General features: G+C 46.3%; 1 protein-coding gene across 1 annotated transcript in view; it reads right to left on the bottom strand.

Moving 5' to 3' along the window:
* Nucleotides 1-27992, bottom strand: part of ATP10A (ATPase phospholipid transporting 10A (putative)) — a 173796-nt gene that overhangs the window by 73360 nt on the left and 72444 nt on the right. The window contains 1 exon segment of the mRNA XM_021098662.1: nt 22749-22953. Coding sequence (XP_020954321.1) covers nt 22749-22953 — 205 coding nt within the window.

The raw sequence follows: 27992 nt of genomic DNA, 5'->3' as shown, positions 1-27992 counted from the left end.
AGAACAGAGAAAGAAAATAAAAAGAAATGAATCCTACTAATATCCATGAGGATGTGGCTCAATCCCTGGCCTCCCTCAGTGGGTTGAGATCTGGCATTGCTGAGAGCTGTGGTGCAGGTCATAGATGTGGCTCAGATTCTGCACTCCTGTGCCTATGGCATAGGCTAGCAGCAGTAGCTCCAATTCGATCCCTAGCCTGGGAATTTCCATATGCCAAGGGTGTGGCCCTAAAAAAAAAACAAAAAATAAATAAATAAATAAATACATGGTCAGCATGTTAACACCAGTCAAAAGAAAGCTGGAATGGCTATATTACTACTAGAGAAGTAAATTTTAGAGCAAAGAGTATTGCTAAGTATGTAGAAAGTTATTTCATAGGGATATAGGGGTCAAAATATCCTCCCCAAAGAAAGCTTCAAAATAAATGAACAAAGTTGATAGATTTGCAAAGAAAAATAGATAAATTCACAATTATATTCAGAGGTTTCAATAGCCCTTTCCAATAATTCATGGAACAAGTAGTAAAAAATCAATCAGGATATAGAAAACTTGAACAATACCATCAACCAGAATGATTTGCTTGATTTTTAATGGAATATTCTACCCAGCAACAGCACAATTCACACTACTAAAAAAAGAGCACATGGAGCACTTACCAGGACAGACCATATTCTAGATAATAAAACATGTATCACGAAATTTAACATAGTTGAATTCATACAAAATATGTTCTCTATCTACTATGGAGTTAAATTAGAAAGCATTAACAAAGATCTCTGGAAAATGTACAAATATTGGGAAACATAATGACATCTTTCTTAATTACCTCTGCGTCAAAAAGAAATAAAAATGGAAATCAGAACGTGTTTTGAACTGAACAAAAATAAGAACACAAACATGTGGAATTCCGCTAAAGCAGAAGAGAATTCATGCATCAGAAATGAAGAATGGTCTCAATTCAGTAACCTCAGAGTTAACCCTCCAAAACAAAGTAAGAATAAGAAAGCGATACAGATCAAAATGGAAATTACCAAAAAAAAAAAAAAAAGAAAATGAAAGAGATAAAATCATTGAAATCAAAAGCTTTCCTTTTGAGAACATCAATAAAAACCAATAAACTCCTAGCCAGACTTATCAAGAAAAAAAGAGAGAGAGAGAAGGGAAGACTCAAATTAGTGGTATTAGGATTGAACGAGTATGAACGAAATTTGTCAATAAATTCAACAAATTAGACAAAAAGGGAAAATTTTCTTAAAGGACACAAACTACCAATATTCACTGAAGAAGAAAAAGGAAAGCTGAATAGCCCTGTATCTATTAAAAAGTGATATATGATATGATACTATATAGAGAAAGTCTCAATAAATCCTCAAGTACTATAGCTAATAAATTCAGCAAAGTCACAGGGTGCAAGATCAACACACAAAAATCAGCTGTTTCTATACACTAGGAACAAACATTCTTAAAAAGAAATTGATAAAGCTATTCTATTTACAACAGCATATAGATGAATAAAATATCTGGGAATGAATTTGACCAAGGAGATGAAAGGCTTGTATAGTGAAAATTATAAAATATTGCTGAAAAAAATTAAAGAATATCTACATAAATGAAAAGACATTCTATGTCCATGAATAGGAAGACTTACTACTGTTAAGAAGCTAATACTAACCAAAGTAATCTACAGATACAATTCAGTCTCTATCAAAATCCCAACAGCCGTTTTTGCAGAAATGGAAAAGTCAATCCTCAAATTCATGTGGAACTCCAAGGGGCCCCCAAAAGCCAAAACAATCTTAAGAAAAAAGAATGAAATTGGAGGATTCACACATCCCTATTTTATTTATTTATTTATTTATTTTTCCCATTTCAGCTGGTTTACAGTGTTCTGTCAATCCCTATTTTAAAACTTACTACAAAACTACAATAGTCAAAACAGTGTGGTATTGGCATAAAGACAGGCTTACAGGAGTTCCCACTGTGGTACAGAGGAAACTAATCCAACTAGTAACCACGGGGCTGCAGGTTCGATCCTTGGCCTCGCTCAGTGAGTTAAAGATCCCATGTTGCCATGAGCCATGGTGTAGGTGAAGATGTGGCTCAGATCCTGAGTTGCTGTGGCTGTGGCATGGGCCAACAGTTGTAGCTCCGATTTGACCCCTAGCCTGGGAACCTCCATATGCCACGAGTATGGCCCTAAAAAACAAAACAAAACAAAAATGAAAAACCAAGATAGGCTTATAGACTAACAAAACAGAATAGAGAGCCCAGAAATAAACCCTTGCATATAGGGTCAAATCATTTTTGAAATGGATGCTAAAACCATTCACTAGAGAAAAAATGGTCTCTTCTGTGGATGATGCTGAGACAACTGGCTATCCCTATGCAAAAGAATGAAGCTGGACCTCTAAGTCAAATCACATATAAAAAATAACTCAAAATGGATCAATGATATAAATATAAAAGCAAGATCATTACATTCGTAGAAGAACACAGGGGTAAATTTTCCTGACCTTGCACTTAGAAATAGATGCTCAGCTATGATAACACAAGCACAAGAGACAAAAGAAAAAACTGATAAAACGGACTTCACCAAATTTTAAAACTTTTGGGAATGAAAGAACATTACCACTGAACTGATAAGTCAACCTATAGACTAAAAGAATCTGCAATCATACATCTGTAAAAGGTTTACTATTCAGACTATATAAAGAACTCTTAAATTTGAAAAATAAAAGAATCACCTACTTTAAAAGTGGGCAAAGAACGTGAGCAGACAACTCTCCAAAGAATATATACAAACTTTCAATAAAAAACGGTGCTTAATATTATCAGTCATCAGGAAGACAGAAATCAAAACCATGAGATACCACTTCCCATCTACTAGGATGTCTGTCACTTTTTTAAAGGAAAATAACAAGTATTGGCAAAGATCTAGAGAAATTGGAACCCCTATGCATTGCTGGTGAGAATGTAAAATGTGCTGTCACTGTGGAAAGAGTTCAATGGTTCCTCTAAAAGCTAAACACAGAATTACCATATGATGCAGCATTCCACTTCTAAGTAAAAACCCAAAAGAATTGAAACCACAGACTCAAAGATACTTGCACACCAAAATTCACTGCAGCATCATTCGCAATAGCTAAAAGGTAGAAAAAACCAAGTGGCCATCAGCAAATGAATAAACAAAGTGTACTATATACACACAATGGAATGTTAGAGTAAAAAGGGAATAAATTTCTGATACATGGATGAAAACTGAAACCTAATTGTTAGTGAAATAAGTGACTCAAGAGGACAAATATTGTATTATTCTATTTATACAAATATATAGAATAGGCAAATTCATAGAGACAGAAGGTAGATCAAAGGTTGCCAGGGACAAGGGGAGTGGTGAGGTACAGCTTAAGGGTGACAGAGCTCCATCTGGGGTGATAAAAAGTTTTGAAATGAAATAGTAGTGATGTTTGCACAACACAATGAAATTAATGCCATTAAACTGTACACTTAACAATGGCAAAAAGCTAATTTTATGGTAATACCTATTTAAACACATTTAGAATAAAAATACTGGCTGGCCAACTCACCACACCAAAAACAGAATGTGGAAGAACCAGAACTCTCATACAAGCTGGTGGGGATGCAAAATGGTGCAGCCCCGTGGGAAAGCAGTTGGCAGTTCTCGGAAAAGTTAAACAGACACCTCCCATGATATCCAGCTATTCCACTCCTGGGTATTTGATTTATCTAAGAAAAATGAAAGCCTATTTCCATACAAAGACCTAGACATGAATTTTCATAGCACCTTGATTTGTAACAACCAAAAACTGTACAACCCACACATCTATAAAAAATGAATGCATGGAGCCATATCTGTATAAAGGAATATATATAGCTGAGCCATATCTATATAAAGGAATACTACTAGCAATGAAAAGAAACAAATTAGTAACACAAAACAACTGGGATGAGTCTCAAAATATTTGTACTGAGAGAAAAAGGCCAGACAAAAAGTACCAGCTTTATGATTTCATTTATAAACCTTTAGAAAATCCAACATGATGGGTAATGACAAAGAAGATCAATGTTTGTCCAGGGCCTCAGGGAAGGATGGGAGAGAGGGATTACAAATTTCTAGGGGTGATGGATGTGTCCTCTTACTTGATTGTGGTGATGGTTTCCCTGGTGTATAATATATGTCAAAACTCATCAAACTGCTCACTTTAAATATGTGCAGTTTATTGTATATCAAATGCACCTCAATGAAGCAGTTTTTAAACGAAAGGGCTGCTGAAGTTTGCAACTGATAATTAAATGGCAAACATTTTGTTTGGCTTTTTTTTTCCCCTAGCAACACACTAACTCCCTAACATTATTTTTTCAACAAGCCTTTCAGAGCAGGTGAAACAACCGCTTAATTGTCCTTCAAGGGCACTGTCATCAGACTTCTCCCAGGCTATTTTCACTTTACGAAGAGAGAAACTTATTTCTGAAAGAAAATAACAGATCCTCCACCTACGCTTACTTCACTCTACAGCAAAATTAACCTGCCCAGAGCAAGGGCTTGACTTTGACAAGCCTTGGTTGCCTGCACACAGAATTCTTATTTTTTCTTTTTATGCATAATTTTTTATTGCATAAAAAAATCACTGGGAGTTCCCGTCATGGCGCAGTGGTTAAGGAATCCGACTAGGAACCATGAGGTTGCGGGTTTGATCCCTGCCCTTGTTCAGTGGGTTAACTGTCCGGCATTGCTGTGAGCTGTGGTGTAGGTTGCAGACGCGGCTCGGATCCCGCATTGCTGTGGCTCTGGCGTAGGCTGGTGGCTACAGCTCCGATTCAACCCCTAGCCTGGGAATCTCCATATGCCGCGGGAGCGGCCCAGAAATAGCAAAAAGACAAAAAAAAAAAAAAAAAAAAAAAAATCACTGAAAATAAAATTCACTATTGTAGCCAGTTTAGGTGGCTTTAAATTTTTTAATTTTTTGTCTTTTTAGGGCCGCACCTGTGGCATATGGAAGTTCCCAGGCTAGGGGTCGAATGCCAGACTGTGGCCGGCCTACATCACAGTCACAACAATGCCAGATCTGAGCCGAGTCTGTAACCTACACCACAGCTCATGGCAATGCCGGATCTTAAGTCACTGAGCAAGGCCAGGGATTGAAACCAAGTCTTCGTGGATACTAGTTGGGTTCGTTATGGCTGAGCTATGGTAGGAACTCCAGTAGGTGGCTTTTTAGAACATTCACAGTGTTGTACAACCATCATCACTACCTAATTCCATCCATTCGGCATTTCCATCGCCCCAAAGAGAAAAGAATTCTTGAAATAAATTATTTTCATTGGGACGAGGCATTCCTTTTGTTCTAGAGCATTCATTTAACATAAGCTTATTTGTCTGTCTCTTGAATATCAGCAACTGATGAGCACAATTTATCCCAGATGACAGCAGCTGGTCAGGCCCAAGCCTGCAGCAACTCACTTCCTCCCCGGACTAGCTCTCCAGCATCCCTTCAAACACTGTGGTCCCCAAGCCTCCATCCACATCTGCTCTCTCTGCCCCTCCCGTGGTCTAAACTTCCTATCACCTGAGGCTTAGCGCAGCTTCCACTCACAACCCTTCTGATCCTCGGTGTTTTTGTTTTGTTTTGTTTTGTTTTTTGTCTTTCTGCGTTTTCTTGAGCCGTCCCACGGCATATGCAGGTTCCCAGGCTAGGGATCGAATCAGAGCTGTAGCCACCAGCCTATGCCAGAGCCACAGCAACACGGGATCCGAGCCGCGTCTGCACCCACACCACAGCCACGGCAACGCCAGATCCTTAACCCACTGAGCAAGGCCAAGGATCGAACCTGCAATCTCATGGTTCCTAGTCAGATTCGTTAACCACTGCGTCCCAACGGGAACTCCCTGATCTTCAGTGTTTTAAGGATCTGGCCTTGTCACTGCTGTAGCTCGAATCACTGATATGGTGCGGGTTTGACCCCTGGCCCAGCAACTTCTGCATGCCTCTAGCGGGCCAAAAAAAAAAAAAAGCATCATTCCTTTTCCCTATGTTTCTTCTTGCCCCCAGCGTTAGCATCTAGCTCGATGGGGTGGATGGAGAAAGGGGGCTCTGGATCACAGAAAATAGCTGCACTGTATATGCTGCTCTCATGCACATCTCCTTTGCTTCTCTTCCTCTGGCAACGCTGGTGTCAGCAGCTGCCCCCCTGGTCCACCAAGTGGGTAAAAAGCAGCGGACCTAGAATGATGCTCCAAATCCCATGCTTAACTGGCTAGCAACACTCATTTTCCTCCTGATCATAATACTTCTCAGGATTAAAACCTGAGCAAATAAACTAGACCTCTTTGTTATCCAACAGTATGAAGTCAGATGGCAATTCTCCTCCCTGCCGAACAGCCCCACCCTCTGCTCCCTCTCAGGCTCTCAGGGCACCTGCTGCTTGGGGCAGCAAGGGCAGCTGCAGTTCTGTCCTCTGGGGCACATGGAGGGACACTCCCAGCTCCTGCTGGGCTTGGTCTGTCAGTGGTGCGGTGTACTTAATTCCGCCACGGCACTCACAGACCTTCTGGGACAGCTAATCTGGTTCATCCTGATCAAAGCAGAGGAAAATCAAGGAACAGAAGGAACAGATAAATGTCCCTCTCTTCCAGGCTGCCGATCATTTTATAGATACTTTAACAAAGACACCAATGCACGCACAAACTCTCCATTAGTGCTGGCTTCTGACAAGACGCACCATGCATCTGCTTTACAGAGTCCACTGCTGCAAAGGCTCATCCCACTTAGATTCACCAGAAACAATGCTTAATCTGGGCACCCCAGGGCCAATCAAACTGACATGTAAAATTAACTACCACCTGTGTTTTCTTGACATTTTGTGGGGTTTTCCTTGGAGAGTATGACCAGTGAAAGGGCAGAGGAAGGTAGTTCTGGTACCTTTGCTTTGGCCTAAGTACTCTTTGAGTGTGGATTCTTCTGCTTCTTTTTTTTTTGAGGAGTGGAGGTTCAGGCAACATGCATAAGTTCCTGGGCCAGGGATCAAACCCAAGCCACAGCAGTAACAACACCAGGTCCTTAACCCACTGAGCCACTAGGGAACTCCCTGGACTCTCCTGCTTCTGACCTCGACTGATTGCTTGAGTGGGAGGACTCCATCCCAGGGTCTCACCAGGGAACAGGAGAAGTGGGAGGGACAGAGTCATGGTGAATGGGTTCAGGAGTCAGTGAGTCTGGGTAGGGGGAGGGGAGGCCATCCATGACATGGCCTTGGTACTCTGACCAAGTCTGGTCTGACCCTGACTTCTCTCTCTCCCCGACCATCTAGACCAGAACATCACTGGACCATGAGGGCTCTGAGGCGCCTCCTGTCCAAACTGCACGCACGGTCATCCTCCAGACCACCAAGGGCCTGAACAGAACAAAAGATGGAGGAAGGAGGAATCCACCCTTTCTCCTGCCTCACTTTTGAGCTGAGACCTCTCACCTCATCTTCTGTGCTGGGGCTTAGATTAACACTGTTGGCTCCTGGGGTTCTCAGGTCTTCAGACTCAGACAGAATTATACTGCTGGTCTTTTCTGCCAGTTTGCAGATGGCAGATCATGGGCTTCTCAGTCTCTATAACCATGCGAGCCAGTTTCTATAATAAATCTCTCTATATATACATAGATCTCTAAATACATATATATATGTAGAGAGAGAGAGAGAGATCTATAAACCCTATATCTCTCTAGAGAAAAACACACACACAAATATATAACATATAAACACACATATATATGGAGAGATTTCATATAGATATTGACTTAGAGAGAGAGATAAACATAGATATAGAAAACGATATACAAAGAGATTGACCTATCTATTTATCTATCTACCCTATTGGTTCCATTTCTCTGGAGGACCCCAATACACTGCACCACAACATTTTAGGGTTTGTCACCCTTTCTGAGTACCCCATCTGTGATACTAGAAACCACATGGGCTCTGGCTTCGGATTCAAGGTGCCAAGAGATGCTGGCTCCAGCCTACCAATGGCAGAGGAGAACTCTGCAGTGTGCCTGGTAAATGTGTGTGAGGCTTGTGAACATAAATTAAGGTTTGCTTCTGGATTGTTTTCTGTTTGCAGCCTGGCCTTTACAACCATCCTTGGGTTTGAAATGGAGCATCTCCAGAGAGCCTCGGGGGCTCGTGGATCCCGGTAATGAAGTCAGCACTAGGAGGCAAGGGTTGGGGTGTCATGTCTGCTGAGCTCAGCACCAAGGGCCCAGCCCCTGGGCTGCAGATCTGTGTAACATAACTGTCCCTGGCACATCAAGCCAGCACCCTCCCTTCCTCTGTGGAATACCTGCCAAGAGCCACAATATGTGACAAAAGGATTCCCTCTGAAAACTGAGACTTTGCCTTAGAAGCACATAGCCCTGCCCTGCGGGTGAGTCAAGGAGCAGCTCCCCTCCCCCTGGGTGCCTGATTTTTGCCCTTCCTACTCCAGCTTTCTTGCACTAGGATGTCAGGTGAAACCAGCACCCCACACTTGCAGACTGGTATTCCAAGCCACTCTAAGCTGCAGCCTCCTCTTCCCCAGAACCCTGCACGATTTTTCTTATACCAAACCCTCCAGCTCTCTCTCTCTGCTCTGGACTCACTGAGCCCAAGGCAATCCTCCCACTTTGGACAGACCTGCTGTGTTTATTATCAGGATCTTCTGCACAGAGAGGCCCACAGGCGCCGCTTCCACCCTCCCTACAGAGGCCCTTCAAGCTACATCCAGGGTCTGGCCTGCCAGGAAAGAACTTCTGACACTGTTTCCATCTTGCCGGTTTTGAAACTGAGGCCTGGCAGGTCACATGACCCTCCTGGGCCACAAGCCAGCATGTGTAGATCCCAAAGCCTGCTCTCCATGGTACCCTCCTGAGGCCCCCATCTTCCTGGGCACTGGGGGTGACTAAGCCCACCTGGGCTTCCCTCTCAGATGACCAACTGTCCACCAGCATCTTCCTCCCTGGGCCCCTGCAATCACATGGCCCCTCCTAAGACAGGGCTTTGCTCTGAGTCAGCAAGAAGGGGTGAGAAGAGCCAGCCACCACTGGGGCAGGGTGTTGGGAAGCTGGGAAGGCAGGAAGCCAGGAAGCCAGATGCCATTTCACAGGCCACAGAAGGTCAACATTATTTCTACTCTGTGTGGACTACTGAGGGGCTGCAGTCTTAAGCCAGCCTCCCCAGTTCTGCCAGCTTCTACTCTAATTGTGTTCTTCCTAGAAAGTCTTAGAGGGAATGTGGCAGGCAAGGCTGACATACACAGAGAAACTGCATGCCTGGTATCCCCCCATCCATAGGGGGTAAGGGCAGGGTTTGGGGAGTGGTCGGGGAGCCTGGAGGCTGGGCCATGTCCCTCCTACTGCTTCAGACAGGCTTCAATTTAAATCCAGCTCTGCTCCACTCAGTAGCTCAGGTCACTTAACCTGTGCTTCCTTTTCTGTTTTCATCTCAGTGCCTGGCATATCAAGTACTTACTTAGTAACTCTGTGAACACTGAAAGAGCCTTTCAGAGCCTCCGGGTCCTCACCAACACAAGCTGTATCCTGCCACCCTGTGAGGGGGACAGCACCCCACCCCTCCTACCCCCAGCTGCTCTTCTCAAGCAGCGCAGAGCAAAGATAGCCAGGGCTCAGCTTTCCCTCCACATCTTGGTCAGATCCCATGACAACTGTCATGCTTGTTTAAAAGCCCAAGTGCAGCGTTGCTGTGGGAACAGTGATCCAGTCGCTCCCGGGGTCACCCTCCCCACAAGCAAATGCTTCCTGTCCCTGCCACCTGAGAGCAGCAGGCTCCATGGGGACATGACATAGGCCCAGGTGGTCTTGTCTGCCTGCCACAGGCCCAGGATCCCTCATCATTCTGGCTGACCAGCTGGGGTGAGACAGAGCCTTCTACTCAGCTCTAGAATCCCGGAGCTTGGCGTCTGCTGGACTTCGGAGCACCCCATGCTCAGCAAGGCCTCCTGGAAAAAAGCCAGGGATGAGGACCACCATTCAGTGAGGTCTGTACCCCAAAGGCCCTGGAAACAACCTTTCCACTCAAACCATTGGCATTCTCCCACCAAATCAAACCTCAAGTGGAAGCCACAGATACGTGTGTGCATGTCCATCCCTACCTGCTCTATCTCTACATAGAAACACATATATAGACAAACACATATCATGTATTCTACCCTGCCTTGGTTTTCTGGTATCTCTCTAAACAGACCTGGAGGGTTCCCTGGTGGCCTAGTGGTCAGGTGCATCCACTGCTGTGGACCAGGTTCAATCCCTGGTCTAGGTACTGAGATCCCACATCAAGCCGCTGTATGCCACCACCAAAAAGACCACCCCCCACTCCAAAAAAAAAAAAAAAAAAAAACCAAATGTGTTGTTCTGCTGCACAGCGCAATATAGTTAGATTTTTGGATAATAATCCATCTCCTTTCTGCCCACTCAGGCCCAAAGAGCTGTCTCATAACTGTGCCATGGTGCTCCAAAGTGCCCACCCCTGCTGCAGACTTCTGAGCCAGTGCCAAGGTAGGAGCAGCAATTTGGACTTGATTCTAGCAGCTGCTGCTACAGCACCTAGGGTCTTCAGTGGGGGGCAGACGCCACATGGACACACTGCAACAACCTTGGGAAGGTGCAAGGAGGAGCCACGTCAGGTGCTGTCCTGTAAAGGGTGAACCCAAGCATCCGTACAGGGTGAGTGCAGGCGGGGGCGCTGCAGGACTGGTGTGAGGCCAGGATGCCTGCTTGCAGCTGCAGGATGGGGTGGGGAGCCACCTAACCTCTCTGGACCTGGGCCACCTTATTTGTAAAACAGGAAGGCAACTGTTCTTATCTCAGGGCAGTTGTCCTCAGCCCTGGGGAGCCTAGGAAGGACCAGTGCCTGCCCACCCCACAGCAAGGGAGGCAGAGTGCCGGGGAGCTGGCCCGGGACCCCGTGCACCCTCAGGACAGGTTTAGGGAAACAACACTAGTAAACGCTGCGAAGTGGTTACGTGCCTGGCAGTCAGCTATAGCGACCACTGCCCTGGGCAGGCTGCCAGCAGCTTTCAAAGTTCTGAAGAGCTCTTGTGGGAGGGGAGGGGCGATGCTCTTCAAGCAGCTGAAGAAAAGGGGACCTTTCAAAGTCACGTATTCAGGATGAATCTGACGTGCCAGCCTGCATGGGTGCATGGAAAGACTCTGGGCATCCCCAGCATAGATTTTGCAGTGCAAGGCTCTGAACCCTGACCATCGGGATCCAGAGCCTTGTGCTGCAGAATCTATAGGACTGGGATCAGCTCTCTGAATTCAGGGAGGGAGGGTTAGGTCAGTGGTAGCTCCAAATGCTGGGATGGAGTGGCCGAGAGAGAACTGAACGCTGAACACTGGTAGTGGGAAGCGTGGCCATGACCAAGAGGAAGGTCAGGTCAGGGGGGCCCCTTGAGCTGTGGGGTGAGTATAGACAGAAGGGGTGCCCAAATGGCCTGTTCTTGCCACGGCAGCTCAATTTGATTCACTGTGGACTTTTGGTGAAAGGTGATGACATCAGGGGGACAAACGGCTTCTGCTTAGAATAAAAACGAACATTTCCTGCTCCCCTCATGTCACAGGAGTGGAATCAGAAGAACACACTCCAAGTTGGGCAGGAAGCCCAGCCAGGACAGGTGTGACATTGCAGCCACAAGGCCCCAGACTCTTACTCCGTCCAGACACCCCAAAGAGGGCCCTTCTCTGCCCCTCAGGTCCAGGTCTTATTTTTCCAAAATGATTCTCAGAAAAGATCTCTTTTTACTAATGGTGTAAATAAAACAAGCTCTGAAATCCTTTCTATCCTGTAAAATGAACAGATGAATAGGAAAAACACAAGATACCGTGTTTATCGGAAATGACATCTTTCTTGAAGGAAACTCTAAGATCAAAAGAAGCTTTTAGTCTATAACATAGGGAACTATACTTGGTATTGCAATAACCTATAATGGAAAGAAATCTTTAAAAAGTGTATATATATAACTGAATCACTTTGCTGTACATCTGAAACTAACACAACATTATAAATACACTATACTCCAATGAAAACGTAAAAAAAAAAAAAAAAAAAAAGATTTTTCTCAGAAGTTGAAAGGTTTTTCACTCAACATTAGTAAGGGAAAGGAAGACAAAGGGTTTCTGTCCTGGCATGGCATTAGGTTTTTTTTTTTCCTTTTGTAGGGGGGCTGCCCCACAGCATATAGCATATGGGGCCAGGGATAAGATCAGAGCTGGAGTTGCAGCAACACCAGATCCTTTACTCCATTGTGCCAGGCTGGGGATTGAACCTGTGTCCTGGTGCTGCAGAGATGCTGCCGATTCCATTGACACAGCAGGAAGCCTGGCCTTAACTATTAACACCTTGAATTACACTCACATGCACAGAAATACTTAAAAGAACTCTAGCTGAATTTTTGAAATCTGCCCCATGGTAAAATTCTCGGTCTTTTCGACCCACTGTCAGTCACAGAGTTCCTAATACATGCTATATGCATATACTGAGTTTCAGCTGCTTGGCTGATGACCAGCTAGAGAAAGCCACCTGTCTCAGCCTTCTGCAGACATCTTAAGGATCAAGTTTCTAGCAATAAGTTCATCAAGAGAAAGCATTTTTCTCCTCCCAGCATCAGAAAGGCAGGCATTTGGAACAGTGAGTCGAGGTGATCAGCATGATACCTTCAGGAAGGACTCTCACTTTCACCCTGAAATCACACTGTTACGGGTTAATTGTGCAGCCCCTTGGCTCCACCCAAATTCATATATTAGAGTCCTACCTCCCAGCACCTCCAAATGTGGCCTTATTTGCAGGTAGGGTCTTTACAGAGGTAATCAAGTTAACATGAGCTCACTAGGGTGGACCCTCATCTAATCTGACCTATGTCCTTATAGGAAGAGGAGACTAGGACACAGGTTTGGAGGGATGACCATGTGAGGACACAGGGAGAAGACAGCCATCTACAAAGCAAGGAGAGAGGACTCAGGAGGAACCAGTCCTGCCCACACCTTACCCTGGACTTTCAGCCTCCAGGTTGCCAGACAGTACATATCCACCATTTAAGCACCATCTGGTGCTCCTTGTGGCCATCCAGGCAAAGGAGTACAATGCAGTGAAAACATGACAGTGCAGAAGCTGGGAATTAACCAGGCAAAGCCTTCAGCCATCCCTGCCCAAGGATCTCGTCTGCGAGGCCCCCAAGCCTGAAGCTAAAACTTCAGCTGGTGTCTACACTCACCGGCTCCTGCCAACAAATCCTGGAAGGAGCAGAAGGCACCATGCGGGGCTGGGGGCTGGTGTTTCAGAGCTGGGGCTGGAGAGCTGGACTCAGACCACCTACACAAGGGTCCCTTTCTCTCTTTCTGGCTCTGATACAAGTCTGCGGGCATCCTGTTGCTCAAGGTGACATCTTGTGGAGACTGGGAGAGTGCGTGCTCAGTTCACTGGGTCCAGGGGCCCCCCAGTTTCAGGGGACTGGTACCTCTGGGCCTTGACCACAGGCCTGGGCATGCCTAGTAGAGGAGAAACAGTCCCCCTCATAGGACCAGAGAGAGCTGGATACTGAGGAATCCCATCTCTAGCACAGGCAGGTCACTGAGCTCAAGGTGCTACCACCTTCTGCATTTGTAGAACAACTTTGCAAAACCTTCCGGCCCATCACACTGACCTATATGTGTCCTGCCCCAGTGTCAGAAGTCCCAAGTCCATGTGTCAGGAGCATCAGAAACTATTATCACTTGCAGAAGATAAATTTTTTATTGGCAGAGAAAATCTCAGTTTCTTCCAGTATTTACCATGACTCTGGATGAGCCTAGCCTGGCCCTCCTCATCCTGAATGGTCAATGGCAATGGTCTGGCAACAGGCTCCCTGGAGGTGGCCCTGGGTTCCAGCTGCCTCTGCCCCACACTGGGCCGAGAGGCTGAGCCTCTGTGTGTCTTAGAGCTCATCTATCACATGGGAATGGGCACCTCCTTCCTGGAGTTAAGAGAATCGAAGGACGCAGTGACCTGAGAGGCTCCAAAGAGGCCTGGGGACTGCTGGGAGGGCATCAGCTGGTACCCCAGCCCGGGGGAGTGGTGAAGGCACAGGTCTCCTTAGTCTTACTGGAAGGGTCATAATCTTTCTGGACACCAGCATGGAGCCCCCCAGTTCTGGGTTCTGCATAGTGCCAGCCTCAGAGTCTCCTGTCAACCTGGGGTTGGTAGGCAGCTGTCACAACCATGCCTGTATCCTTGGAGGGATGACGTGTGGGACCACTCAGAACAGGCAGGTTGGCTCCCCCTTGTTGAATCCAAGTGCCCTTGAGTCTCCAGTCTCTAATACTTGAGACGAGACGAATGGTCCCAACTTGGCTACAGATCTGGACCCTGTTGGCACACCTTCCCTGCCTACCTTTAGCCTGGATAGGCCAACACCAGGATCCTGGGGGAGGGTCTCCAGGGCTGAGGGTGCAATGTTCCCCCCATTCCCCAATACCCCAGTGTATGTCCTCGTGTCAACCTCACAAAATCTGTCCTCACAAGATTTCCTGCCTGATGGTCAAGGCTCCAGAACACTCGATAAAGGCCGGATGACCAAACTAGCCATTTGAAGTTCCTTCCAAAACAAACCTAGATCTGTGGTCCTTTGAAGCTGGCCTTGTTTACCACCCAAACCAAAGGGCTCACTTCTAACCAACAGCAAGAGGAATTGCTGAAAAGTCACTCGTCACAAATGAGTGAGAACTAATTTTTTCCTTTTTTCTCAAGGACACAAGAATCACACATGGATATTTCTGTTAAGGTAAGTCTGGTGTGTCTGTGTGTTAAGCTTTGGCCCAATCTTAACTCACAAAACCCATGAAGCCATATCTCAGTGGTCCTCTCTAGAACAGAGAGTTGGGGAGGGAGGGTTTCCGGTCACCGGCAATGATACTCTTTTAGAGGGGGAGGGGATGGCGTTCTGACATGACTGTTACTGCAAGTGGCTTCAGTGGAAACCCACAAGCTACAGAAGTGCATTTCAACCTGACCTCAGCTGGGTAACAACACCCACTGAGACACTGAAGTTGCATCCTGGCGCCTTCCACAGCATGGGTTATCTGTCAGCACTGCTGGAAAATCCCTAGGTGTATCTTAATGTGATTCAACCGAGATGTCAGGAGCAAGGTTCATCTACCCCCAGCCAGGTCTTGCTCTGTAGTACAGCTCTCCTCCTCTTAAAGACAGATCCCCTTCTCAGGAGTGGTTCACACAGATGCCGTGATGACCCCATAGGTGTGGATACGGATCCCTGCTCTGGTCTCCCTGGTGGACAGGACAGTCAATCAGAAGAACTCACGTCAAAACAAGAACCTAGCACTGCCTTCTCCTGCAGCAGCTCAGGCAAGTCAAAAGCTTTATATCACTCCCTCAGTAATTCTCAGTGAAATGGGGAACTAGAGCTTTCCACAGTACAAAACAAAAGGAGGATAACTCAAAACAGTCAAAATGCTATGGCGACCAGTCTTGTGTTGTGGAAACAAGGATCTTCCTCTGCTGGAGGCTCTGCTCAGAAAACCAGGGGAAGGGACAGGACCTCAAGCACGATGCCCCATCAAAGGCCAAAGGGTCCCACAGTCCACTGCACAGAGATGGGACCACCAGGCACTGTAGCCTAAGGCGTGCTGTTGAGATGCTCAACAACCAGAGTGAAAATTCCAGATCCCCCAAGAATGAGCTCCTCCAGATCAAACTTATTCCAGAACACCATGTCTTAGCCCAGGAAAGCATATTTATCTTCTCTTCAAAGATGGTAGAAAGTGGTAACTTGGGCATGTTCCAATCGTTTTGCTTTATTCTTTGGGACATACACTTGCACACACACACACATACCCATGACTGCACACACACTTGCACACTCACATGTGGGCACACACACATGCACACACTCACAGATGTGCTTACATACACACCCATACCCACTTGTGAGGAGGAACTTACAGCCAACTGGGCATATGATATGCTACCAGCTCTTTCTACTGGCAAAGAAATGCCTGCTCACATACTCGTGCACACACAGCCTCAAACCCTTTGCAATTGCCGATACAATTCAACTACATTTAGAAAAGTTGGAATTTGAGAAAATCCTTTTTTTAACAATGAAAGTACAGAAACAGTATTTCACATTGTATACCACCATTAAATAGAACACAAACCTCTTACTGCTTTGCTTGCCTTTCTCCTAGAATAAAAAAATGACCACTTTCACACACAAAAAAACATGAAGTTAAATGCACACAGTGTTCAAGTTTCCAGACATTGTAATAAGATCTTTTAGGATTAACATTTCAGATGAGCCTCCTATTATCAAATTCATGGCATTTAATTGTTTTCATTAAGATTACAGTGTTTCACTTCCTGTAACAGGATCCCAAGCACGACTTGCCACCTATGCTTTGTGACACCATGGGTTCAAGGCAAAGGATTCATGGCAAAGTCACAAGGATTAGAAATCCAAACATCTTATTACACAACCAAATTTACACTCCGCATGAAGTAAACACACTTGATATTATAAAACACGGTATGTCTAAGATTATTGTATTATCTACCTCATGGAATTTCTTTGCATATCCACACTTGCTAGAATTAAAATTTTAGTCCAAACATAGTTATTGTATACTCAAAGTAATTTTCTTTCTCACAGTCTTTCTTGTTGCCTATTTAATATCTTTCCACAAAAGTATGTGATGGTTAAATCTGAGATCAAAAATATCCCACAGTATAAATTATGAGCTTAATGACTATACCTCATTACGTTTTAAAAAAAACCATGAATCTATTTGTCAAGGATTGATATTGACTGATCCAATTAACACACCCAGCCAGCTGTCTTTATTTTCTGCTTAGATGACAGATGGTTTCCTTCTTCAATCCCACAGCAGAGAACGCAGCTAATTTAAAGACTACTCAAAAAGCTTGAGGAAAAAGAAACTTTGGTGCATGAACCATCTTACAAACCACTAGTTTTCCTGTGGGAGAGATAACTTAGAGAGCACAGTGTAGGCAGGAACAAAAAATATTAGTTTTGTTTCCTACATATTTGGAATTTTAAAGGCATTCCTCCAAGTTCCTTGAATTCTGCCAAGTAATTTGGGGGAGGACTGAGCTTTGTCACTGCCTGAGAGAGCCTCGCACCCAGCTGCAGGGAATTTAGTAAAATGTATGTGCAAAGTGGAGGTAAAGCCATGTCACTGCCTTAGGATCCATGCTGGCCTGGACATATGCATCTCTTAAGGAGTGCTGCTTAGACTTTTTCCAGCCTTGTAAACATCCACACTAATATCACCAGGAGCACATGCTGAGCACACGTGCACACACGTGGGCTCACACCCACACATGCCTGGGAAGTGCTGGCTTTGGCAGGCTTGTGGTTTCAGCTCTTCCTGCAGGCCTTACAATCACTGCTCCAAACTGCGGGAAGCAGATGGCCCCGTGGGTGTAGCCGGGTGTGGGCAACAATCCCACAGGTCCATCCAAGAGAAAATTTGGAGAAGTGTTTCTTTCCCCAGGAAATTAACCCACACGTAAGTCACCTCCTGGATGGCTCCATGGCCTGCACAGCTTCAGGGCTGGGCTCCCTGCCTGCCCCACCCCCTCTGAAACTCTCAAACCCCACCTGACACATCAGGGTCCTGCTTCTGCTTTCTCCTCAGCAAGAATCTCTCCCCAACTCTGCTGATTTACCTATTTCCACGCTGCACACTGCCACAAGCGGAAAGATGTTTGCCTGTTTTGGTGGGTGCCTGGAATGGCATTTGAAGCACGGTAGGTGCTCAATCAATATTTGTTAAAACAATGAAAAAAAAAGTGAGTCTGAAAAAGAAAGATTTTATATAAAATTATCGGCCATGGAACTCCAATTCTGCAGAAATGACTGAGCAAATGTTGCAGATGAACTATAAACTTCTCCCCGTACAGAGGCTGAATGCATGCAGCATCACAGGCAGGGCCATACATCTGAATGAACATGTGGGGTGAAGCAACACAGATGCCCAGTGTGACAGGCAAGATGGGGCACTGGAGAACCTCATCCTGCCAACCCAGGAGCTGCCAGACCCTACTCTGATTTAAGGGGCAGAGGAGTGGGGCTTTGATAGAATCTCTTGACTTTTCTTTCTGTTTCTCATCTACAAAAGTGTATGATCATCATTTACCTCACAATTTGTATTTAAAAATATGATTCAAAAATGTCTGCACCACTATGAATGAGAGAAACATGATAAGGCCTGGCCCCCAGGAAGCCGGAACAAATATGAATTGCTTTTTTGTGACAGCTCATGTTCATCTCTGAGGTTCCACTTATTTCCAGGATAGCCAATTTGACCCCAACTTTTAATTAAATGTTTATTTTGAAGTCCCAATATCTATGTTTCTTCTCCAGAGGCAAGATGGCTGGGTGGTTGAAGGTGTCTGGGGGCCTTGTCCTTGGACTCAGGGGTCTGGCAGACCCCACCCCAGCAGTGCTTCTAGCCCCTCAATTCTGTGCAATTTATCCAATGCTCTTCATTAAATACAATCCTATTTCCACCTCTGAGACACCTTCTGACCCGTGTCCTTCCCTCAAACACATACCTGACACCCAAACCCCCCACCTAGCCTATAGAATATATTTAAGCCTGTTTTCTGGGAGTCTCCCTATTCCCCACCCTCCAACCCCAGAAGGCCACTTTCCAAACACAGCCCCCTAATGGGATTCTTCTCGTTGCCCCAGTCTGGGTGTCTGCTGGTGAGGGGGCCTGGGACCTCTAGGTATTGTCCCCGTGCCTTAAGTGACCAGACCCCCACAGCATGTGCACCACCTTCCTCTTTCTTAGCATCCTTCCTCCAAGCAAACAAGCCCTTCATAAATGACTTTGGAAATTGAGAGGCTGGGAAGAGGAGCCCCTTCTTGCTACAGCAACCGAGGATGCTAGAGGGGGCAGTGGATTTGTTCTCTAGGTCTTGGCCCACACAAGCTCTCTCCAGCTCTCAGCTCAGGGAAACCAGGACCCTGAGGCTCAGCCTCAGACCTCAGCCAGGATTGCTGTTCCTTGGCCCCCCTCCTGAACCCCCGCATGCATAAGGCCTAGACTCCAAGGAGTTGCTGTCCAGGAGAGCCACCCCTGGTCTCCCACTGCGGTGGCTGGAGCCACACACAGAGGGTAGCACCCTAGCTCCTGGCCCAGCACCTTCCAGTGGATGGCTCCTCTGAACCTGTGAGAGCTGACTTCCGCTGGCAGAGGACAGCCATACCCTTGCCATGAGAACAAGACCCAGGCCTGGTGGCCCGTCCCTGGGCACTATCTCAGATCCTGGGCCCTGATATTCCTTCTATCAGCTCATCTGCTTTCTGGGGAGTCACTGCTTATTATGTATCCCCCAAGAGGAGCTCTTTACATCAAACTTTCCCTGAATGAACCAGGTGTGATTTCTGCTCCAATGGACCCTGACAGATCTACCCATCCTCTACATTAATGTCAAGGTCCCCTCTTATTCTTCACTAAGTTTCTTCTTTTTCTTTTTAGAAAAGATACAGCCACATCTGAAGCTTATGGAAGTTCCCAGGCTAGGGGGCAAATTGGAGCTGCAGCTCAGGCCTATACCACAGCCACAGAAATGCCGGATCCAAGACACGTCTGCAACCTATGCCACAGGTTGTGGCAACTCTGGATCCTTAACCCACTGAGCGAGGCCAGAGATCTAACCTGTATCCTCATGGACACTATGTTGGGTCCTTAACCCACTGAGCCACAGTTGGAACTCCTCCTCACCAAAGTTTTGTGAATCACCTCCAATTTAAGTTTTCCTAAGGGTTGTCACTTCCAACTGCCCACTCATCAACATGGCACCATGGTCTGTATACTGGATAGGAACCTGCTCTTCACCTGCCTGAGAGGCCAGCAGACTCCGTCCATGAAAAACCCACTTCAGCACACAGGACTGAAATGTTCTTGGCTTTGTAATGCTGCATTCAGAACTTTAGTTTTCCAATTGTCAGGCTTTTAAAAGCCAGAGATTTCCTATCTCCATTGTGCATAGGGTAGTTCATATATTTCAGAATAATAATGTATGAATAATGCACGAATTCAGGTACCAGAAAAATGCCTTTGGACCTTAGGGAAAGAAGGGAAAAAAAAACAGACGGTGAAGAAATATACCAATATTAGGGACAAGAATGTGTATGCATGTTGAATATTATATGCATATTGAATGTGCATGTATTTTGGTGCTGATTAAGAAACTTCTTTTTATTTATTTATTTTACCTGCGACATACAGAAGTTCCTGGGCCAGGGATTGAATTCGTGCTGCAGCTGCAACCTATATCTGGCTACAATGGATGCTTTAAACTACCGCACCAGGCCAGGGATCAAACCTGCACCTCTATAATGACCAGAATCACTGCAGTGGGATTCTTGACCCAGTTCTCCACAGGAAGAACTCCAAGAAATTTGTTTTTAATCAAAATTGTTTTGGTTCTTAATTTTGAACATCTTGACTACGTTACACCTCAGCTGCACTGACGTCCTCAGACATTCCCTGGGCCCTAAAGAGGGGGACATAGGATGTGTCTATCTGCAGCCATCCGGGAATTTTCTACATCCATCTTACAAATAGTGGGTATTTATGCAAAGAACCATTAAGCTATCTAGTGTTCCAGCTTTTGTTTGGGGAAAAAGTAGGAGGAAGAGGCTTTTCGATATTACTGGGTTCAATTCTTGAAAAAATAAATCAGAAGACAGGAAATAAGGAAGTTGTTCTCAAGAGCTAATCAAGGAGATGCACCTTCATGGCTTTCCCCACCAGCCACCCAAACAGGTCCCTCTGAAATCTGGTCCCAAATTAGCCAGACCTTCCACACTGCCTGATCATTCATCCATCAGATGCTTCTGTGCTTTCCTTTATGTTATAGGCACCCTCTGTGTATACTGGCTGCCCCTCCAGGACGGAGATGGAGTCTGTGCAGTCACTGTCTCCTTTTAAGTCTATCCCTGCTGACTCAGGGCTTGTTGCCATGCCTGGCTGTACCCTGGAGAGGGCTTGGGAATTCTGGGTTCTGGGGGCTGGGGGAGGCTAGGGAAAGAAGCCTGGGTGAGACAACCTCAGAGCACATGCGCACAGGGCCTGGAGAGGTAGGGCATTGGAAGGTGGGCCCACATTTATTACAAAAGCTTGGAGCATGGTCAGTGCAGAAGCCGGAACTGGATCCTGGGCCTTGAGGGTCCCTAACAAGCACTGTCTCCAACTCTCCTGATCTGGTAAAAAGAGAGCACCCCTTTTAAAAAAATACTATTTAGGGGAGTTTCCTGGTGGCCTAGAGGGTTAAGAATCTGTTGTTGTCACTGCTATGCTGCAGGTTCCATCCCTGGCCTGGGGACTTCTGCATGCCATGGGTTTGGCAAAAAAAAATTACCATTTCTGTTGTTTACTGTATGCTTTTCCTCATTCTAAGACAGATTTGACACAGCATTCTTGGCACAAAAGGAGATTAAAATGGAGAAATCACAGGGGTGGGAGGAAGTGAGGGCAGAAGAATCCAGACGCTGGGAAAGAGGACTAGGCAGTTTGCAGGAGGTGGGTGACTGCCAGGCTCAGAACGTCCTACCACCAAGGCCAGGTGGGAGCCCCAGGATGTGGGATGTCATCTGGCCCTTAGCACATGCGTAGAGGCGCCTTTGGCTGTCATGGTGACCAAGGGTAAATGGCATGGACACTCATAGTGGGGGGCAGGGGTGCCCCAAAATAATACTGCCCAAGGAACACCCCACCCCAAATGCCAGCAATGCCCCAGGGAGAGCCCAAGCTCTAAAACAAGCCAACAGTTCCAGAACCCACCCCTCCCAGTCCTGACTCCAAGGCCTGGTTCTCCTGGAGGAACTGGTAGAGAGGGCACCAAGACAGATGGTGAAAACCCCAGCATGTGACATTGAATGACACCCATTAGGTGACAGAGGACATGGCTTCCTTCCTGAAATGTTGGCCCTCACTTCCTTGGGCACCTTGTAGGGCAAGGCTCCCAGCCTGACTGACATGGGCAGCTCAGTGTCAGGAGAACAAGGTGTGGGCTGGCCCTCTGCCCTGCCAGATGCCTCCTGACCCCTGGGCACTCAAGTTCCTTTCTGTCCCTGAGAGTTGTCACCCCTGCAGCCTCTGCAGACCTGAAGTGAGACAGAGGTTGGAAACCCCCGATGGGGTCTGAATTTTCCAGCCACAAGGCTATGGGCGGGGACAGGTGGTCAAGCCCTGCTCCCTTTCTGACTTCTCACTCCTACAGGCCCAGCACCTCTGAGCCAGAAGAATTCAGTCATAGAAATGTCACTGAACTCAGAACACTCTCATGGAGAAAAATTCCTGAGCCTAAGCTGGGGTCAGGTCATTACTTTTGCTGTTGTTGCCAGCTAGCGAACAGTTGGGCAAATGCTGAAAGCCAGCAGGGCCTAGGTATCCTTGTGACTTGAAAGGGACCCCAAATCTAAGAAGTGTTCAGTGAAAATCAGTCACAAAACCTGGGTTCTGTTCCACCCCAGCCTCAAGCCCGGTTATGAGCTCAGGCCGGCTGGGGTCCTCTCAGACCCTCAGTCCCACACCCGTCCACTAGGAAAATCATCCTGGCCTGATAGAGGGGATGCAGGTGTCCTAAGGCCCAGAGGGGCAGCCCGGGAAGACCAGTGGATGCAGTGCCTGGGACCCTGGATGCGCCAGATCACTTACAAGCTCGGAGAAGCCTCGGACCACCTGGCGCCGTTTCAGGTTGGTCTCCCCATCCAGGTTGGCCGTCTCGATGTGGCACAGCCCATCAGGGTCACTGGAGGAGAGCAGCAGGATGTCTGCAGGGATGATCTCATTGCAGCGAAGACGCACAAAGTCTCCCACGCGGATTTCTTTCCAGAATCGGTTCACGTACTGCTTCTCTTCCCTGGTAAAGAGATGGCCATTAACAGGATTGGAGGGGGTCCATCAGGGACAAATCTGGGAACTCATGGAACACTTGGTGCCATTTTATGATATGTTGAAAACTTCCATAATCAGAAGTGTTTTTAAAAAGATTCCTCCATGATGGAAGATAATATAAGAAAAGGAATGTATATATATATGTATGACTGGGTCACTTTGCTGTGTAGCAGAAATTGGCCTAACACTGTAAATCAACTATACCTTAGTAACAAAAAATAAATTAAAAAAGAAAAGAAGACTTCTGAAAACCACATATAATACCACTCTAATTACATGAAATATCTAGAAAAAGCAAATCAATGGAGGTAGAAGGTGGATTAGTGATTTCCAGGGCCTGAGGGGAGGGAGATGGAGAGAAAGAAATTGTTTATAAGGTAGAGGTTTCCACTGGGGTGATTTAAATGTTCCGGAACTCGGTAGTGGTGATAGTTTCAGAACACTGACTGCACTAAATGCTGCGGCACTGTCCACTTTAAAATGGCTAAACTTTCCACTCCTAGGTAGATGCCCCACAGAATAAAATCAGGGACTTGAATAGATATATCTGCACATCCATATTCACAGCAGCATTACTCACAGTAGTCCAACAGTGGAAACAACCCAAACGCCCACAAATAGCTGAACAGATAAACGAAATGTCCTATACCCATAGAGTGGAATATTATTCAGCCACACAAAGGAAGGAAGTTCTGATGCAGGCTACAATGTGGATGAACTCTGAAGACATTATGCCACATGGAATAAGCCTGTTACAAAAGGACAAAGACTGTCTGATTCTACTTCTCCGAGGTCCCTACAATAGACAAATCCATACAGACAGATAGTAGAACCTCTGTGCCATCTGCAGAACGAAGCTCACAGCAACTGCATCCTCTCCTCATCACTCAAGATCGAGTAGGCAACCACTGAGAACAGTGCCCACCATGGTCAGCTTTCAACCCTGTTACTTACTATGTATTAATAGACAGGAGAAAGAAACTGTTATTTGTAGATTTCTGCTTTTGATTTTTTTTTAAACTCTGGAAAAATGGGCTAATTAATCCTATGAAAGGCATTTTTCAGAGTTCCTTGGTGGTGCAGCAAGTTAGGGATCCGGTGTTGCCACTGCTAGGCCTCAGGTTCACTCCCTGGCCAGAGAACTTCCACATGCCTTCCTTAAGCACAAATTAAAAAAAAAAAAAAAAAGGAACAAGACTTTATCTTTATCTCAACATGTTATATGATGAAAGTGCATCAAAAAATCCTCTGGACCACACTCTTGATGAAAATAAAAAGTCCTAAAACACATTTCACTTTCACCACGACCTTGTCACTGGTCCCTGCCTCACAAAACGACCTGCCTCACCTGAGCTCCCAGAGAGAGAATCTAGGCAGAGAATTTAGGACTCAAGGTGGATCCAAGTCCTGAGCTTGGGTGACAAGTACTGAAAATGTCAGACCTTTGTTTTATTCCCCTATTTTATGGCAAACTTCCAGGGGCTCCATCACTGCCCCAGATACTGCCCAGATACTGAAGAGAAAGGTGGCCTCTATTCCTTTCATTCAAGATCCACCATAATCTGGTCACTATAGGACCAACAAAGATAAATTAGATACAACTTTGTCCTCAAAAATAAATTCAAGGCAAGACCAAGGCACTAAGTGTCCCCTGGGGGCTACAGAATCAAGCCCCCACTGAGCACAAGGGAATTCTTCCCACTGCTCTCCAGGTTCCCACTATCCTTCTCCATCTGTGACTTGTCTCCCTGCCCCAGCCCAAGGGCACAGCTGGCTCACTGTCACAGTCTGACCTCTTCCCAATGGACAGATGAGAGCCTTGATGAGTGACAGATCAAACAGGACTTAACCACGTTCCTATTTCCTTTTCTAAAAGTCAAACCTTGACTTTCTCTCACTTACTCTTTCTTCCTTATCAGGTCCTTCACTGGCCTCCCACAGAAGTACAAAGGAATTTGAAAGGGCCCGTCCTTCCCAGAAGAAAGTTCCTGAAACTCTGTCAGTTTGCAGTCAGAGGGGGGCAGTGCATGCTGAGAGCCAGCTGGACGGCTCCAGGTGACCGGTGGTCCTGCACAGGCCCAGGTCACAGGCAGAGGGCAGTGATGGTGGAGTGGAGGATGGGGCGCAATGCTGTCTGGATTCAGTTTATCTTAGCTATATTCCATGCATAGAACTCATCAAAAATTAAGCCAGTTTCCATCTGCCTTGAAGTCTTAAAACATTAGCTTGCTCAACGCAGCAGTGCGTGTTTTTATTTTACTTTTTTTTTTTTTTTTTTTTTTGTCTTTTTAGGGCCATGCTTACGGCACATGGAAGTTCCCAGGCTAGGAGTCGAACTGGAGCCGCAGCTGCCAACCTACACACCATAGCCACAGCAACTCAGGATCCGAGCTGCACCTGCAACCTGGACCACAGCTCACTGCAACGCCGGATCCTTAGCCCATTGAGCAGGGCCAGGGATTGTACCGTGTTGGCGTGGATACTAGTTGGGTTTGTCGGCGCTGAGCCATGACAGGAGCTCCTTTTTTTATTTGTTTGTTTTTTAGAGCATGTTTTTAAAATGGTAACTTTGATGAAGGCACAAGAGTCCACTCCACTGCCCCCTGGAAACATGGAGCGAGGGATGAGGAGGTGACAGCCTGGCGGGAGGACTGGCCCAGCCACGGAAAACAAAGGGAATAGCAGCAGAGTTGCCCCAGGACCCCTGCAAGGAAAAAGGCCCTGCAGCTCCCAGGGACCCTAAAATGGCAAGACCCTTAAAAACCCAGAGTTGGCGTCACTCATGGCAGAACAGCATCACAGAATTCCTTCATCACCTCAACAGACAAAGATTCCTCATGATGCCCCATAGTCCTCTCAACTATTCCTGCTGGAGCTCCTGGCACTGAGTCTGGACCCTACATTGATCCTGCAACCCCCATCTGCGTTACCCATATATTTTTATTATACGTATATACAATAAAATAATGTAGTGTTATTATATATTAATATATAATATAATTATATATTATATTCATATGATAATACATACATTATATGCATTATATAACAGTTTGAAAAATATACCATATTACATATTACAAGTGTATGTATGTATATACATATATACAGATACATTACAGATAACATACATATTTTTTATATATATATATATATATAATACACACACACACACACACACATATATATATGAGTATCCCTCCTTTTCATGGGGAAGGTATAATATTTATTTTTTCCCAGCAACAGTATTTGGACAGAAGGTCTTTAAAGGGGTGACTGAGTCAAAATGAGATCATAGGGTGTGACCCTGATCCAATGTGACCAGAGTCCTTATAACAAGAAAGAGGAGTTCCTGTTGTGGCTCAGTAGGTTAAGGACCCAACTCTATCTTCCTAAGGATGTGGGTTCAATTCCCCATCTTACTCAGTGAATTAAGGATCCAGCATTGCCACAAGCCATGGCATAGGTTGCAGATGTGGCTCAGATCCGGCGTTGCTGTTGCTGTGGCTGCGGCGTAGGCCTCAGATACAGCTCCGACTCAACCCCTGGCTTGGGAACTTCCAAAAGCCACAGGTGCAGCCATAAAAATTAAAAAAAAAAAAAAAAAAAAAAGAGAGAGAGAGAGAGAAGAGGGGAGGGACACCAGGAAGGTATGTGCACAGAGGAAGACCGCACGAGGACACAGGGAGAAGACAGCCGTCGGCAGAGGCGCCAGTCCCATCGAGGCCTTGATCTTGAATGTCCAGCCTCCAGACTGTAAGACAACAAACATCTGCTGTTTAGGCCACCCCATCTGTGGTGCTGTCATGGCAGCCCCCCCAGACTAGCACCTGGTCACTTCATTGCATGACTCCTGCTGGAAGAGGTGGCTCCCAGGCTACAAAGACAAGGACAGGAAAGGGGGAGCAGCAGAAGACAAAGTGACAGAGGGCATTGTACCAGGAGACTTCCACAGCATGTGTCCCACACGCCCCCAGGTCTGTGCACAGGAAAAGCTTCACAGAGAAGACAGAAACAAACACGGCACTGTAACACCAGCCTCCTAATAACTCTCCTTTACAGACTTCAGCAGCAGGTAAATGATTTCAGACTGTTTTCTGTTTCCTGGGTCACAGTGGATGCCATTTACAGGATACAAGACCCTTCCCCTCCAAGGGAAAAGTCTCCAGGGTGTACACAGAGAAACCTCCAAATTCTTACATCAACCAGGCAGGTGCCTGGCTTTCTCCAGGGGCCAGGGGATCCTCCTGAGATACCAGGTTTAAAATCATCCCAATCATCAATTCTCTGCATTTATTGACAGCACTTTTAGTAAGTGGCACTGTTTAGCTGGCCCCTGTGACATTTCTTCTAAGCATAGGTGCTACCCCCTACCACGTGGTGGCAGGATTCTGAGATGGCCCCTAGATCCCAGGCCTGGTGTGCACGCCCTGGCCTGGCCCCAGTAAGGTGGGGGCTGTGCATGTGGGAGAAGTCACTCCCGCAGCCGACTTGAAGGTGACCAATCAGTGAACTACGAGCTGAGTACCTAGGGGAACCAGCAGGTGGGCCTGATGGAATGGTCCCCACGATCAGGGCCAGGGGACTGAGAGTGGCCCTGGCCACCAGCCAGTAAGAGCAGGGGTCAGGCCTACCACCACCAGAGCTCCATTCCACCAACTACCTGAACAAGCCTGGGACAAGACCTCAGCTGGAAAACATCGGACCACAGCTGGCAAGACCCAGGCCAGAGCACCCAGCCAGTCCGTGAGCACACTCTTGCTCCCAGAAATGGTGACAGCACACCTCTGAGGTGTCTCCAGCTGCTGAGTCTTTGGAAACTTGTCACAAGGCAAGAGAAAGCAAATACACACCATTCCTGTCTTCTGCCCAGAGCAGAAGCTGGAGGTAGCCCGGTCCTCTGCAGGGCGCAGCAAACTGAAAACTCTTTATGCATTATAATCTGCCAACCTGAGCAAGGACTACTTCATGGGAAAGGAACGTAAAGCAAGTCTGGTTTAAAGC

This window comes from Sus scrofa, chromosome 1 (assembly GCF_000003025.6).
Source record: "Sus scrofa isolate TJ Tabasco breed Duroc chromosome 1, Sscrofa11.1, whole genome shotgun sequence".
Classification (NCBI taxonomy): Eukaryota; Metazoa; Chordata; class Mammalia; order Artiodactyla; family Suidae; genus Sus; species Sus scrofa.
Note: the sequence above shows the minus strand (reverse complement) of the source record. Positions and strands in the feature narration are given on the sequence as shown.